An 18046-nucleotide genomic window follows, 5' to 3' on the forward strand; every position below is an offset into this window, starting at 1 on the left:
AACCAAAAATCACGAGACCAGCTACGAGCATCTGCAGAGAATCACCTTGGTTGATCCTCACTTCCAGTGAATGGGGTTGATGGATGCTTTACTTGGTGCAGCGGTGCATGCTTACATCGTTAAGGGTCAAGTGTTAAAAGACTTGAAGCATGAGCTGATTGCAACATAAACTTAACTTGGATGGATTATCTCTGACGCAACATTATTTGACGTTAGTCAACTCTCATAAACGTCTATGGTACTGCATTGTGGCGCTGAGCCATGCGTCAACCAGCTGCTGCAAAAGTTTTGGCAGCAAGAGGAGCTCTTGCCTGTTAAGTGCATGACGATTAAGGAAGAAAGTTGCGAGGATTATTTTGCAAGAACTTGTACCAGGGTTGGTGAACAATATCAGATAAGACTGCTTTTCAAAGTAAATGATATTCCATCGTTTGAGGATACGTATAATACCACTATAAAGTTATTAATACGAATGGAAAATCGCTTTTCGAAAGATAAGTATTTCAATAAAGCTTATCACACTTTCATGCGATCACATCAATCGATAGCACATGTTGCTGTTGACAGAACCACTGGACGTCGATGTTCTGTTTTTTGCTGCATCACGGGGTCTTAAAGGAAGCTAGTTCTGTTACAAAGCTGAGAAAAATCTTTAATAATTCTAAGAAAGCTAGACAAGGTGTCAGCTTAAATGATTGTCTATACGTCAGTGAAAATTTGCTCCCTAATCTTGCTTTCCTTTCTTTGAGATGGCGCAATTACGAGATCTCATTCTCTTCAGATGTGCAAAAGATGTTTTCGAATGATACTGATCCATCCAGATGATCAGAGGTTTCAACTAATTCTTTGCTCATTTGACGTGTCTCAGCCCGTGCAGGTATATAAGTAACATACTATCACTTATAGAGTTGCCAGCAGCCCTTTTTTAGTGAACCGTACGGTAAGACAGCTGGCTGAAAATAAAAAGGAGCGCGTTTTACTTGGCGCTGAGGTATTGAAAAAAGCAATATACATGCACTGAGAGAACGTTGGTGGTGTTGAAGCGCCAACTGTAGTTACAATAGCATACTAACGTCTTGGTACGCACGCTTCACCAATTTTGGGAGCGCTCAACTCCTAAACGGTAGTGCATGTGCACCAACACGCGAGTCAAGACCTATACCTTTTTGTTTGCAAATAACTGACACCAAATAATATAAAGAAATCGTACTTACGTCTTAGTGCTAGTACTTTTTGATTTTTGACACTATGACACTCCTATTTAGGTGAAGTATTTGCGGTACGTCTCTAATGATATTATATATATAAAAGCAGAGATGTAATAGGCTATATAACCTTGTATAATTTGTGAGTGAGAACACAGGACTCCATCGATTGGTTTTAAATAAAAATGGCTTTTTCTTTTTTAATCAGATGCTTATAACTGCAGAAGCAAAAAAAATTTTTTATCGTTTTTTCTTTTTAAATAAATTTTTTAAATTTCTAGGTGACTCCCTACGACTACATAGCACACAATGTATATGGATTAATCAAGATGCCTGATTAAATACAAGTATAAAGAGAGAGTATAATGTGGAATAGGGGTACTTGTGAAGATACAAGAAAATTATTTTTCATAAAATTAACAATATTTAATTTAAGTAAAATCAGTAATTTTAGAATCATACTCACAAAAGACAGAAATCATTTTCGGTTTTATCTGATTTTAATTTTTATTAAGCTTGTTCTACTTCTGACATAAGGTGCTACAATCAATTCCATCTATGTCATTACGCATCAAATATTTTTGAACATTTTCCATAATAATATTATATGAAATTTTCCAAACAGCACAAAAAGCTTTTGAAAATAAGAACAAAACACAAAATAAGAGACATTCTTGTCTTTTTCAAAAGCAATGGTAAAATTTAGATCCGTGAATAAATGCAAAATAGTGAATTTTATCAAGTAATTCTTTTCTATCTTATAAATTACTCTTTTCTTGTATCAAACTGTATATTTTTTATTTTATTACAACAGCTATATTAACAATTGAAAAATTTGTTTTCTCTAGTGGATAGGAGATACTCTAAGTGCTTTGAGATGCATAATTTAGGAAACTATAAAATACTAAAACAAGTGTTCTTTAAAAAAAAAAGTTAAATCATTAATTTATTATACTTTAGTATGATTAAAATATGTGTCATATTTATGTATCAAGGAATTATAATTCATCTGAATGAAGACAACTGTATGCCAAAACTTTTAAAGCAGTTTTTAATGTATTAAGAATGTATACAATAAAAAGCTAAATAAACAGCAGGTGGTGATATATTTTATAGATTTATTAAACAGGCGGTCAGTAGTTGTTATCTTACACGAAACACGAAGTGTGTCAGCTATAGTTCAGTTGGTAAGGTATCTAATCAAACGTACTGGTAGTGTTGCTGCCCAACTTTTGGTAACGCTGCGGTCCCAAATGGGAGAGCAGCCCTCCCAAGCTGTGAGAGCGCTGCGGAACCAAAGCAAGGTATGGTAGCCGTTACGCTCGGGACTGCAGCGTCATTAATGTTCTCTCAGTGCGGATGATGTGCTCTCAGGTATCCATAGCTTAGAAATCGCCAAACTCAAGCAGAAAGAAGCGTAAAAAATGTGCAAGGTGGGGGGTCTTTCACTGCGTCAATGGTTATCAAATTGACCACGCTGGCCCTATTTAAGCTCGAACAGCTCCTGGAAAAAATCAAAGATTGAACAAGGGTTATATTTGCATATTTGTATGCATCTGCACTACGGCTGTTCACTTGGAGGTAGTCTCTGATCTCACGCTGCAGGCATTCATCGCTGCCTTCAAACGGCTTACCAGTCAACGAGGACCATCCAAGCTGGTACGAAGTGATCAAGGCACTAATTTTGTTGGCGCGTCAAAGGAGCAACGAGAATTGTACAAAAAGTGACTTAACACCTCGAGGATATCAGGACCGTTTTTTCAAACAAGGAAGCAGTGGTGCTTCAATTTATCGGTGGCACCCATTTTTAAGATATCTGGGAGGCATCCGTGAAGTCAACTAAGTATCACATGAGTAGAGGAATTAGCGAAGCTAGTCTTACTTAAAAAGAGCACGCTAAGTTAATGTGTCGGATTAAAGCTTGCCTTAACTCTCAACCTCTGGTAACATTGTCCAATGACCCAGCTGATATACAATCTTTTACTTCAGCGCACTTCATGATCAAGGCGCCAGCGTTTATCGTGCAAGAGCCTGATTACATTGAGGTAAGGATACCAGCTTCTCGTCGGTGGCAGTTTATCCAATAGATAATGCAGGATTTTTGGCGTCACTGGTCTCAAGATTATTTTCAAAACCTTACAGACGTTACAAGTGAAGAACCAAGGAAAGATCCTTATAAGTTAGTAATCTAGTCCTCATTAAAAATAAAAATACACCTCCAGCTTGCTGGCCGTTAGGTAGATTTCAGGTTGTTCATCCTGGTCCGGATGGCTGAGTTAGGTCTTTAACTCTGCGCATTGCAGAAAAATAGTAATTTAGTGTCTTTATGAAAATCACTGTATAATTAGAAGTATTAATCTTAATTTTAAAATTTAAAGAAAAGTTGTCGTAAAGGACTTTAAAATCAAAACAAACTTTAAACATTTGTAAAGAATTAGATTTTTATTTTTAATTGCTTTTATGCATGTATTTAATTACTGTTATCATTGCACTCTTATCAAATCTCATTATTAAAATTTTAAAACAGGGAAATAGTAAAACTTTATAAGACTGAATTTCAATTGTTATTTGTAATATTATGCTTTCTACAGTCATTACCAAATTATAAAAAATTTAAGTTCTATTTAATTAATTTAAGTTTTATACATAATCTTTTTGTATTAAAAAACGTTGAATATTAAATATTTCTCCTGAAAACTGCATTAAAGTTTTTTGAAATTGACTTTTACTAAAATGTTGATGTTTTAAATTTAAATTCTAGATTAACTGTCAAATCTTTTCGTTTGTCGCATCCTTTTATTTTTCAGATGTGTTCAAACAACGTGGCTGTTGTATTAAGAATTGCTTTGATTTCAAACTAAAGTGACCGTCGTTTACACATATGTATAATTCTACGCATATAAAAATTTATAGAATGTTACGCGCCGCGCCTTGCTTACCTCATAGTTAGTGGCAAAATATGGCGTGTTATTGCTTTTTTTACAATACTAAGGAAATAAACCGGACAGTTGACACTTAAGCACAAATTAATGTAAGACACCTATATTCTTACATACAAGTACTTCTCTTATTCAAAACCATCCACTGCGCTTACTACACACAGAATTATACTGCCTAACTATCTGACCTGGCCGAATAAATATAAACTTAGCCCTGCGGGTGCAGGTTTGGCCGTTACTGCTTGGCACAATGCTTCCACAGTAGAAGTAAGATATAAGGAAATAGACCTACCGTTTTTACTACTGTAGGTATATCCACTGTAACACTAGATGCAATTTACCGGGGACCCGATTGGCAGTTGTCAGCACTTGGATAGCACAATTCTTAAAAGCATGCCTGTGAGGGCAGTCGTAGCTAGCCAAGTCGTCAACAGGTAGCTGTTGCTGCATTTTCTGTTGTCGCTTAGTGAAGCACAAGGTTTACGTACACTTACACACATGACCGATGTATCTCCTATAGTAGCGTTGTCTTTTTAACGTACGTCCCGACGGTAAGCAGACAAGAGTGAGAGTGTCTTTCCCACTGGCCCACCAATTTACGCTGCCTCGGTATTCCAGCTACCTGCATGTGTTGGTACGTACACATACCCACATCCGCTCACAGTCAAGTGTTGGCCGTATCGTCTAGAAATAAGTATAGGTACAGGGGCTTTAGATCGGGTAAGATTCGTATGCACAGTACCACCTCTTTTCTTGTCTGCTATCGCTAAACTTATGTTCTTACTGTGACGTTCGCGGGCCACGTCACAAATCCCCCTTTACAAACTTTGGCTTCACCCTGATTTTTTTTTTTTGCATGTCCTTGAGGGTAAGCGTCTGATCGAATCTAAATACTCTATTAGAACAGGTATGTAGGGTGATATAGAGTATCCGTTTGCGTTTAGTGTAGCAGATCACCTACTTCTTCAGGATTCGGCAGAAAATACTGGTTGGCCTAAATTGCTCACCTTGTCGGTGTAACGAGCGGTGTATTATCACGGTGTTGTGTGCAGTTATTAGCATCTTCCTATTGTCCGATAGAATGATGCAGATGCACTTCCTTGTGCTTACAATCAAAACTTAAAACTAATATACGATAACCGAAATCAACGTATGCCTTACTACCAGACGAAAAAAAAAAAAAAAGAACTGCAGCAATAAAATAAAATAATATAAAAATTGCAAAAACAAAAGAAAAGACTTTCTTTTTTGACAAGTAGAAAATTAAGGATGCAGTAAAAACGTACAATAATATGATTAACACAAAAAATAATAAATGACTTTCCCATAGAGGCAGGATTATCTGCTCGTTACTTCGTGTAGGTGCAACTTAAAATAAGTAAATACGGAAAAATTTGAAATAAGACGAAACTAAAAAAAAATGGCTTCGTCTTTTTTACTTGGTCAGAGCCGTGAGGGTTCTTTCCTGCTCCCACTGTAAATTCCATAGTGCTCTTCGCACTTTTCAATTTCACTTACCTGCCCTTCAGTACCTCCCTGTGCTCAAACTAAGCCAACACCTTGGCTGGTAACCCAATGGACGTGGAGGGAAAAGAGGAACAACAGTTTTAACAAGCAGCAGCAGCGAAGTAAGGGAACAGGTAGGCAAACAAAAAGGAGCTAAAGAAATGCTTTACGCAAATTGATAGGCCAAAGATGCCACTATTATATGTAACTGCCTGCTGTTATCTAAATAGTCAGTTATAGATTTGTTGCCTAACGTGCCACTCTGATCTTTTTAAAAAATTACTTGTTTGTTTATTCGACCGTTGGTTTTTTTTTTTTTTTTTTTTTTTTTTTTGAATGAAAGTAAGTTAATTCTGGAGTGTACTAAAAGAATTATGTTACTGCTTTACTTTATTAAAAAAGAAAAAGATATTGATATATAGGAGAAAAAAGAATGACCAAACTTAGTAAAAATATTATATACATGAATCCTTTATTAGAGAGGAAAGCAGAAAAAGGAAGAAAGAGAAGAGAAAATAGTTTTATTTCCCTTACGGTAGGGATGTTTACGTTGCCTCACCAGAAATTACCCAGCGTGATGTGTACCACTGCTCACTTGCCTTGCTAAAAAGGCCAACCTCTCTGCTACCTAGAGGTCACAACAGTGCGGGCAGTCAGCGATACTGACGCCTCATTTGCCACATTTGTGGCAGAACTTCTTCGCCGGGTTGCGTTCGAAGCACCACGCATAGCAGTGACCCACATCTCTGCACCCCCAACACCTTGGATTTGGAACCGAGATGGCTTCTGGAACCTGAATTGTCTTCTCTGCTAGAAGGTCAGCATCTGGAATAAATCGTGGGGGCTCAGGCACGCCCCTAGGCTATGAAACTTTCAGGCCCATAAGCCATGGAATCCCCGCCATTTCTGTGGGGTCTTGCAAGGATGGTAGCACTGCTCAACAAAGTGAGCAGGGTGACACTAATGCCATCAGGGATATGTACCCCCTTTGTGCCAATTGTATTGGCCGGAGGACTAACTGGAGCCTGTCGTTGTCGTCCCTCAGCCAAGGTTCCTCTACTGGATTTCTGGCGATCTCCAAGAGCTGGTCCAACGTTTTGAGGTTCCACAGTCCTACTGGCTCAGGATTGGGGCAGGTCAAGTGTGCCATTCTTGTGGGTGCTTTGGTCGGGACCAGCGGTGGTAGGTTATACCCTAGTGAGGGATCCAAACTCGCATTCATCTTCCATGCAGGTGGCTCCTAAGTTCACCTTGGAGTGAGTGATCCCTCGGCTTTGGGACCTCGTTGATGGCCATCTGGATGGGCCGTTCCCATATTCAGCTGCCTCTTTTTCAATGTTGACCTCGGTTGGATGGCCAGCTGTGCCTGGTGGACGACCACACCAAGTTCCTTCAGCTCTGTCTCGCTCCGCTCGAGGTACAGGTCATTGAGCCAGGGATTGCGTTCTCACTTCGACGCAGCTGCCGAGGCCTTGTACCTGGTTGGATGGAGTATTAGTTCTCGCCCTTTTATAGTTAGGATCTGTAGGGATATAGCTCACTTTAGATTCATTATTAACAATCTGGCGTGGGAGTGTGTGGCTTGAGGTCATTAATGTGAGTTTTTACTAATTTTCCTGTCGGGTTATTTTTTACTACTACTACTACATCTGAGAGCAACTGAGTTACGATGCAGGGGCCTACAAATTTGGCCGCAAGTTTGGCTGCAGATCCTTGAGTCTCTAAGGATGGCATGTGATTTTTTTGCATTACTTAATCCCCTAGTGCAAACAATTGTGCCCTCCACCCTCGATTATAGTATTTTGCTTGCTTAACCCGTGATGACTTGAGATCTTTTACAACCAAGTCTCAGACTATTTTTTAGTGGCTCATCCTATTGGCCCACAAGGAATTATTTGTCAGATCTAATGTCACAGCTAGGGTATCACGGTTCGTAAGGACTACTGTTGGCGGATTTTGGTCGAAGTTCAGAAACGCTGGAATTAACTTCAGGGACGTTTTCTGCATTATGTTCATTGCAAATGCAAACTCTTGCAAGTGTGTATTGCACAGCTAGTGATCCTTATCTGAAAAAGAGTTTATCATCGGGCTTAGAGTATAAATCACGCGCTCCACCAAGTTGGCTTGTGCATGGTATAGCGGAATGGTTAAGTATTTAATGCCATGATATTTACACATTTCCTTTAATTCCTGGTTGACAAACTCGGTGCGGTTATCAGTAATGATATATTTCAGTTTTTCCCGTCTGTCTTTTGAAGTGCTTTTAATTCCACTTATGTAGTGAATAGGTCCTAAATAATTAATAGGTATTGGTGTCCATTGTTCGATGGAGGTTTTGGTCCTGCAATATCTATCGCGATTGCCATCCATGGTTGGTCGGTAATTGTCTCCCTCATAAGCCTGGTGGTAGCTTTCTGAAGAAATTTTTGCTGTTGACACGCTTGAGACTCCTGAATACATTGAATTACGTCTTGAAAATAACCAGGCCAATGATCATAATTAGCAAAACGGGCATAAGTCTTTTTCACCCCTAGATGGACTACTTGGAGTTTGTCATGAGCATCGTGTAATTCTTGGATACGGTGTTCCTTCGGTAGGACGATTTTCCGCTCATTATGGTCCTTTATTGTTGAGCTAACAATATGGTTAGATTTGTGGAAGAAAAGTGTCTCACTCTCGTACTTTCAGTTTGCGAATGTCCGTGGGACTGCTTGCACCCTTCTAACTCGCTTTCAGAACCATTCATCACTGACTTGCTCTACATAAGGCGTAATTACTGCGATTGAATTCTTCTGTAAACAGAATGATGCATTCGGTACCTGATAAAGTTTTTCCTTCCTACGAACAAACTCCAAGTTATTTGCCTGTAACGCAGTATTCCACCGAGCCAAGCTTCCTACGGGGTCCTTCAACCTATGAAGCTACAACAGACTGCTGTGATCCATGATTACTGTGACCCACTTCCCTTGTCAACATTCCCTTAGTCTATTCACAGCCCACAACACAGCCAAACACTCTTATTCTGCTACGGTATAGTTACGTTCTGGCATGCTTAAAGTGTAGCTGACGTAACATATTGGGTGATCTTCGCCCTTATGGTTCTGTGTCAATACAGCAGCCCACAGCTTTATCGCCAGCGTCCGTTTGTAGGACGATCGGTCGAGTAAAGTCAGGCCTCGATAAGACAGGGGCTTTGGTCAGGACTTGTTTAAGTCTTTCAAATGCTAGTTGTTGTTTGTCTGTCCATTGCCATTTGACGTTCTTTGACATGAGCTTTGTTGGGGGCGATTTTTTTTCTTGGCGAGATCGGGTATAAATCTGGGATACCACCCAATCGTTTCTATGAACCTCTTGAGTTTTTCGAGGGTGGTGGATGCGGGGTACTCCAGGATTGGCCTAACTTTGCACAAATCTGTCCTGAGGCCCTTCCCGTCAACCAGGTATCCATGATATTTGACCTTTTCATATCCGAACTTAGATTTTAAGTGATTAATCTAGAGATTTACCTCCTTCAATGCACTAAAAACAATTCTTATCCACTTGAGGTGGTCCTTGAACGTTTCTAAGATGATAATCATATTGTCCATGTACGTATAGACGTATGATTCCCATTCCGGTTTAATAATCTGATCCATAATGGTCTGGAATGTGGCTGGTGCGTTGGTCAATCCGTAGAATTGCGAACGTATTAGTATAAATCTCTTCAGGTACAGCAAACGCTGTATTTCTCTTGCTATTCTTATTATGAACTATTGAATGGTATGCCTTGCTAAGGTCCATATTTGAAATGGACCTTGCCCAGCACAATTAATCTAAGACATCGTCCATAAGTGGCACGGGATGAACGTTTTTTCGCATAATTTTGTTAAATTTCCGGTAATCTATATAAAATCGAAAATTTTCATTGGCCTTTAGTGCCAGAAGCGGGCAGTTACATCACGGGCTCAATGATGTTTTCATGTAACAGCCGATCTATCTCATCGTATACGATTTGCAGGACTTTTGGCACGTACCGTCGGGCGTTATTTAATTAGAGGGTGACCTTGCATATCGATGCTGATGTGCTTGGCTACGGTTGTGATTTCAAGCTTTTCTGGGTGGGGAACTTTCAGATAGTTAAGGACTTTTTTGAGTTCTTGATCTTCAGACCAGATCATCGTTACCAATCTCCACGCAACTACGATTGCTGCCGGGTACATCTAGTCACTCTTTTTTCACTTAGACTCTTGCCATGGACTTGTAGGAGAACACCACACACCTTTACCATAATCTAGAATGATATGGAAACTTTAAAGAAAATCTATCTCAAAAATGGCTTTGTACTTCAATTCGTTCACTAATCCCAACATAAGTGTCGATGGTGAATGAAACACTCTTTCCAATAGCAAAAAATTTTTGAAAGTCCCTGACGTCCGTTCGTATCACTACGTATCTATGTTACCTAAGGTCCGTTCGTATCAGTACGTATTTTATTTTCCGCTTCCAAACTTATTTGGCGGTTATTGTTACTGAGTGCCAGATTTGCCCCATCACCCTTCCCCAAATCTAAAAAAATGCCTGCATAGAGACAGTCAAAACAATTGTCCAAAATTTCTCTTGCATCCTGTATTTTTAAATGTCATTATAGTCACTCTTTATAATTTTATTTAATACAAGTTACATTTACTCGATCTTGTATATAAAAAATTTTTCAAAATACATTTTTTGTATGCATATTGCAAGTAGAGATATTAGTGCTGGCTGTAGTCTCATGAAAAAGTTTTAAGATTTTGCCAACGTTTTCTTGTAATTGTGTTGAATTGTATATTTGTTACTATACATGCTATATTCCTAAATATTATAAGTCCATGTCACTTTTATTTTAAAAGACAGACAATTGTAGGCTGTCAGTTAACACCTGCGCAAAAGTTATTTAAAAATTTTTACCGTTAGTTATATTGTATTTAATTTATCATAGTTCAGTTCTAAAATAAAGCATTTTCTAAACTTTATATCTGTTAGTATGATTAATTTAAAAATTATGACATGCATGATACTTTTAATGAATAATACTTCGCTGCATGAAAACATGCCACAGCTTCAATCTATGATAGTAAGTTGCAAAATGCTATAAGAATGCCTAGCTCTAATGAATCCAATGTGCAAATGTATCCCTAGCTCTATTGAATCTAATGGGCAAATAGATCCCTAGCTTCATTGGATCCAATGTACAAATGGATCCTTAAATCCATTGGATCCAATGTACAATTGGCAGAAACAACTTTTGAACCGTCTCTTTTTTTAAATATTACAACTACCATGCACGAGGGGTAACAAACTTAAAAATGTGGACTTAAAAAATAATAATATTTAAATCAGCTATTTCCTGCCGTCAAAAGTGAAAGCTTTCACATTTGCTATAGTAACTATGTAACCATGGATTTTTTAAATTTTGAACCTTTATAAAAGTCAACAGGTTTTTCCCTAATTTATATGACGATTATGTGAGTACTCACTGAAAATATTGTTAATTTACATTTTGTGAAACTGAAAGCATCAATTATACTTAAGTGTGCGGGATTAAATGATAAAGTAAGTAAAATCGCTTAAACGACGCTACACAAGATGCCTAAATTAATTCATTGGTGGAATGTTAAAGAAGGAGATAATTTAGAATACTGACAGCTTTAAACGTCACATGAGATAAGGTAAAGAAAAATTCTTTCATGATTATCAGCTTAAAAAAAGTAAAATTGAATATTTTAACTGTAAAATCATCATGTTACTTTTAAAATGCTTATAAAAGTTAACACTTAGGTTTTAATTTGTAATATGAGAACAGCAGAATTTTTCCAACGAATTTAATTATTTTAAAGAACGAAAAAACATTAATTTATTAATTAGTTGATAGGTGGTTTTCACAATAAGTTAAAGGTTTTGTTTTAAATGTGATAAGTGTTTACTTGTCACATTCAAACAAGTACTTTATAATAAAAACATTATAACAGTAGTAATTTATATTCATAGAACAAGGAATAAGATTTAAGGTTTCTTAATTTTTTTTGTTATACCGTAGAGCTAGACTCATTTTTTTTTTAAGCCTTATAGCGAGGGTTTCAAGAAAGTTAGTTATAGTTACTTATAGATACTTGAAAAGTTACAAGAAAATAAGGCAGCTTGCAGGATCCTAAGAGAAAACACGTAGAGTTGCGTAAATATATAATGACAACCACTTAAATTAGCTGTAACCAAATATCATTAATAAAACAATTCTTAAATAAGAAATGAAGATGTTAAATTGGTTTCCAGGAAAGGATTTTACTGATAGACGGGGTGAAATTGGTTCCCGAGTCATTAAAGTGAATGTTCAAATTGCTTTCTGGCTATTTTATTATTATATAGATACTGTATGTCTTCCATCACACTCTTTTTAGGCCTCGAACTGACAGCTATTGAAATGCTGGCGTGTTTCAAAAATATAGACCGCTGTTTAAAAAATTTAAGCTTCAAAAAACTAGTAAAATTTTTTGAGACTACCTTAATAAATTCAAAGTGAATTGCGGAACCTGTTTGATACGATAACATATTGATTCTAAAAAAGATTTCCTTGTCGTTAGCCTCTTTTAGTTTACTTTTTTTACTTCGTATCTGGATATACACTTCACATTGCACAGATTTCAGCTTTTCTACAAATTCAAAACTGTTCTTACTGGATGTATAAAACATTTTATTTAGGTGCGCATAGAATGACTCACAGTTAATTGTAGTAGAGCAGATCAAAAATACAAATTGAGCCCAAATCGTTGGAGGAAACAAAGAATCACTTGTTACGTAATTGTCACATACACAGTAGAAAAATTCAGTCACCCTAGCATCATTCGGCATTACAGCTATCGAATCTTTAGTAAAACATTTATCCACCATGTCAGAATTTCAAAAAGGTAATCCAAGAAAGCTTTTTGAAAAGTAGCTTATTTCAGTATTTTAACATTTATAGTATCTGCTCAATCTAAGTTCCTGAATTTCTTATACTAACTCAAACTTAAGTGAGACCTGCATCCTCTGATATGCGTTGCCGCCGATCTTTGACGGCCTTATCAACTGATTTGCGCTAATGTTGGTGACTTGATTTTTCCACGATGTTGTTCGATGAATTTATCTTTATATAATATTGACACGACAAAACGGTGCATGTGTAACATTGAAAATCATTTTTTAGATTTTTTTGAACCCACTAGTATAGTTATCAACGTACAGCAGAGTTTTACCCCTTTTACTCGAAAAACACTTCACTGTCAAATGCTAGAAAGGGTTAAAAAAAAAAGGACTATAAAAATATAACTGATACATACAATATGTTATAACTAAATACATAGACAGCTAACTTACAAAAAAATTATTCGGATAAACAGCTGTTGATAGTTGGTTGACCAAGAGCCGACTGTGATCGGCCCCTCTCAAGTTCAATGACTTGTTGTTTTTCTAAATGGTATGGGTGTACATTTTTTTCTTACGTTATGTTCCAATTTTTAACGAAGCAAGTTTAAGCTTCAATAAAGCGCTGTATTACTTGTTATTCTACTGCAATATATGTTAGGTGTGTGGTAACTAATTTGACCATTCACTGCAATGATGTAGGAATTAACTTGACCATAAGCCCTAATAACTCAATGATCAGGACGAGCCAATTTGACTTATTTTTATAAATTTGGGAGCTAATTTGTCTATGCCCACAATAAAAATTTTATATTTTAAAGCTCATGACTCACAGTAAAGCTTTCTTATTACTATTAAACCAGAGGCAAGGGCGGCAGAAAAAGCTTATACTAATAAGACTTTGGAATGCATATTATGAAATGACCTTTATATTGTATTTATAAATGTCTATTTTAGTTTTTATAATGATAAAAAATTACTTCTGATAGTGTATCAGAGACTTAAGTCGTATACTATCTAATAACAAAGGGACCACAGAGTTTTTTGTAAGTAGTAAATAAATTGTACACTCAGTATTCTTACATGTCTAGAGAATAAAGTTACTTTAAATTATGCATTTTAACTCTTAAACGGTCATGAGACTTTTCTAACGATAAATAAAAACCTTGATCTACTTTATTTAAGGATGTTCTGTAGTGTACAAGAATACTATTATTTGATGAACTTAGATATAGAACGTGGAAAAAATGATCTGCGAATAGTTAAGTTTTTTTTCATATAAGTGCTTTTGACATCCTTTACAAATTTTCATTTGAAATTCTTAAAACTAAGCTATAAAAACTTATGTACTAACCTGGCACAAGTTGCAGCAAAAAGCCATATTAGAAAACAAGTGATTATGGCCTTATACTTGGTGCAAAAAAAACTGAAATCGAAAAAAAACTTTAGATATTTTTGGATGGCTGAAAAAAATTAAAGAACGGTTAAGTGTTCTAGTATCATGATACTTTACAACTGGAGTAAAAACTAGCTATACGAAATTTTGAAAAGATGGCAAAGTAAAGTGTATGTTTCAATTATGAATAAACTATTATTCTTCGAGATTATTTCAGAGAACAATTAAGTAAGAATTACTACAGTTATACGCTATTTCACACAAATTACAATCACTATCGATGATTAAGGTAAAGTTATACAATAAATATAACTTTAATAGTGTGAGAGGTTCAAGTTAAATACATATGAGTTTAATATAGCCAAATAAAGGCTGATCAACCTGTTTTTGACATTTAAAACACTTAATACAGCTTTAATGTACTATAAAAAGTTAATATTATCACAGCAACTATAATAATAAATTTGAATACAAATCGCAAGAAACGTAAAACTATTCTTTTAGACAATGTACAAAAAGATATTAGTTTAAGAATTATATTATTTCTTTTTAGAAAATACGTACAAAATTCAACAGAATTTCAGAAGTAATTTTGCATTTTAGTATCTATAAAATATACAAATTTCTTGTTACTAACTTCTAAGTGACAAAATTATAAGTGCAGGACCCTTTGTAGCGAAGCCCCTTTAAAAGTGACTGTTGATATCGAGTAAATAATTTTTGGAAACTTTCAGTTCTTGTCTCACGATCAAAGTTTAAAAAAAAAAAAAATCGATTACTCATACTAACTGACATATTATTTTTTGGTTTCCGCTAACTCTACATGTACTATTCACATTCTTTTACTTAGCTGGTGTTATTTATTAGTTAAGTGTTAAAAAACATTAATCCGTCTTTGAACTCCAGAGCTAAAATATCTACAAATCTATGGATGTCCTGGAAATTTAAAGTGATCAGTGATCCGTTAGGGGCGAAATGTAAGATAATAAATAAATACAAGTAAAGTGTATTGAAATTTTCTGCGTTGATTTATTGATGCGCAACGTTTCGCTGACAATATGCGTCAGCCTCATCAGGCGCAGGTAGGCGAGAATTCGTAAGTTTGGTTGACTTACTCGTCACCTGTCGTGCTGTCGACACTTTCGCCCCCAACGGATCACTGATCACTTTGAATTTCCAAATTCACCGGAGGGCACTGATATATACTAGCAAATCACTATGGATGTCCTGTTAAAAATTTTGAGTCTTACCCTAACGTATTTTTCTTAGTAAAATAAGAATATTAAAAAAGTAAACTTACTAAGAAATATCCTTGTTTTTATATGTTTGTGGGGTATGTGTTATCTTTATCAAAAAATAACGAAGTGACGCTATTCGTACTCATGTTCTTACCTAAAAACTAGAACAAAACTTCCTCTTACGAAATAAAATATTATCAATTTATTATCTATCGAAAAAAAAATATGCTTAGCCCAATTGCATTATTTAAGGATAGAAGGTATACTTCAACCTTTTATATAACAAACAAATTTACTTATATTCATTATTATAAAGTTTGAAACCTAATTATATATAATACGGCCACTCATCAGTGCTTGCAACAAAATACTCAAGATGCCAATTATCATAGAATACCACTGAAATATAAGTAAGAATATATTAACAGTAGCAACTGTTGTCTTGATTCTATGTGCATCTTCTATTTTAAAAACATAAAAATGTTAATGTTTTAGCAGCTCATAATGGTGACAAGCAGAATACTTTGCACGCCTGTTTAAATATTTAATTGAAAGAAGCTACCCCATCCTACTTCTAAATAAGTTGCTAAGCAACTTAATTATCTAATAATAATTTTGTAAAATCGAAGCTGACTCTTTAAACAAGGTGCCTTCAAAGTTTATTACCTAACGTAATTTATTTATTAGATTAAAATATATTAAATACTATGATTTATTGTGACTGGGTGATAAAAATGTTTTTTGACGCAACTGACTGATTGATCAATGACATCAAATCATTTAAACTCTAATTGTTTCACTTCATTATTTTGAAATCGAAAATTTTTTGGCTGTGTGTTTTTGGGTTTTATGACATCGCACCTACACATTCACGTGCACATTTTTTGTGCCAAGTAAATTCAACATGTGTAAAAATTTTGACTTGGTACATCTGTCACAAAGCTCGGAGTGCATGAAAAGGGTCAATTTTTTCATAAAATTCCAGTTAATAAGATACTAAATCTTCAATACTAATAGCAGTATTGGCTCCTTTATAATCTTTAATATTTTTCGTTAAGTAAAACAATTAAATAATTTGACTTGTTTGAAGTACAGTCTTAACTGTTTTTATAAAATGTTGCTAATCGGCTTTCTACTTTTTAGCCCAGGTGCGTTACCTGTTTCATTTACTTAAATAAAAGTATAAGACGAAATAATAAGAATACAATCATCAATTTAAGTATTCACTTATCCAAATTAAAGTAATTTATTGTCTTTATTATTATTTTTTGGGTCACATTCATGAGTATTAATAAATAATATATAACGTCACTAGGGCACAAAGTAAAAATATAAGTAACCGAAGGACGTGGTTGTTGTTCGTTGGTGACCGAGTCCCGTATAATGTTTTTCTTAGCGAGGGCTACGTGCAATTCTGGGCCCACGGGCATACGTTGCGCCTGGTAAATCATTTTTAACCCTAGAGCAGAAAAGTACTTGAGGCTCGAGAAATACAAAAATCTTTTTTGCCCGTGTATGACGGAGTCATTTTTCTCTGACCCCATAGCATTAAGGGCCGAAACGCTACATCAAGGTGGAATCTATTTTGATTTACAAGAAGCTAATAAGGGGTGGGTCTGTGAGTTTCATGTTCTACGTGAGAGTAATCGGATACAAGAAGTAGCGCCAAGGAGAGAAAAAAAGACATAGCGCCGAAGAAAAGCCCAAGAATGTGTAGTTCTAGTATATAAGGGTCTACCTGTGTAATGGCGTATTATAAAATATTTGTAATTACCGCGCCATTCTGCTAATCCAGTATTGCGTCATCGACGAAGATTGTATGTATACCTATGTATCCGTATTAAGCATATGTACTATAAATTGCGTCGCGTTCGGGTGTGTGTAAATGATGTCCTGTCGGTAAAAGTCAGAAGTATGTATGTCGATTTAGTGCGGCAATTCGCGAGGCTGCCCTAATTGGTGGGCCTAGTGCGACACTCTTGTAGTAGCATCCGAGTAAACCAGAGCTTTCCGAGTTTTCGCGTTTTCGGAAGGAATCGAGAGAATAGAGAGAGAATCGAGAGAGAGAGAGAGAGGGAGAGAGAAAGAGAAGAGCGGAATTAGATTTTCAAGCCAACCAGGAACGACCTTGCGAGCGACGACCGAGAAGACGAGAACTATCGCCACCCCCAGCTGTCATCTGCGAGACCAGGTCATCGGCAGGCCCAACAGTTGATTTGACCCGGAACATGGTGAACCCAGAGGTAAGGGTAAAGTAGAGTGTGCAAGAGTGTGTGTATTTACGTGTGTGTCGGCAGATCGGGTAGTGTGGGACGCCTCCAGGAAGCGTGGAGTGCGAGAACGGGAGAGTCCAAGGAAAAGCGTGATTGTCACGGATTGTTGCGATAGCGCTGGATTGCGCCAAGATCGGGGCTTAAAAGCACACGTGTAAAAGTTCGCAAAAAAAAAGTGAAGTGTTCTTAAAAATCATTTAACTCGTCTATTGTCATGCGTGTGTTTTTCCTTCCTTCCGAATTTACAGGTCGCACCTCGTTTCTCCTTGGGAGAGAAGTCTGATCCCGACGGACTACTGCCGGCGGGACCTCCTCAGGGACAAGTCTCCTGGGCCAAGCAGCGGACATCGTGAGCGTGAGGACAGGGGTTTTTCGCGTTTCAGGGTACGGCGGACTTGGGTGAGAGAATCTGTGTAAGTGTCTTTGGACGTTGTCTCGAGACTGTCCTGGCTGCGACACCCTATAGTGTCTCAGGGCACGAAAGTGCAACGTCACAAAGTAGCACTCGACGTGGGGCCACATTCAGCCGGGGAACGAGAATCAGTGTTATAAGTGCGCGAATTACGGTGTCTCT

At 36.6% G+C, this 18046-nt stretch overlaps 1 protein-coding gene across 1 annotated transcript in view; it reads right to left on the bottom strand.

The window, feature by feature from the left end:
- The window catches only part of LOC106637831 (growth hormone secretagogue receptor type 1-like), a 491009-nt gene that overhangs the window by 124922 nt on the left and 348041 nt on the right, over positions 1–18046 (bottom strand). The window contains exon 4 of the mRNA XM_089592447.1: positions 13920–13991. Within this exon, the coding sequence (XP_089448573.1) occupies positions 13920–13991 (72 nt within the window). The remainder of the gene's footprint in view (positions 1–13919; positions 13992–18046) is intronic.

The sequence above is a fragment of the Copidosoma floridanum genome, unplaced genomic scaffold (assembly GCF_036245765.1).
Source record: "Copidosoma floridanum isolate Cflo_tuat_1 unplaced genomic scaffold, Cflo_Japanese_pri ptg000017l, whole genome shotgun sequence".
NCBI classification, from domain to species: Eukaryota; Metazoa; Arthropoda; class Insecta; order Hymenoptera; family Encyrtidae; genus Copidosoma; species Copidosoma floridanum.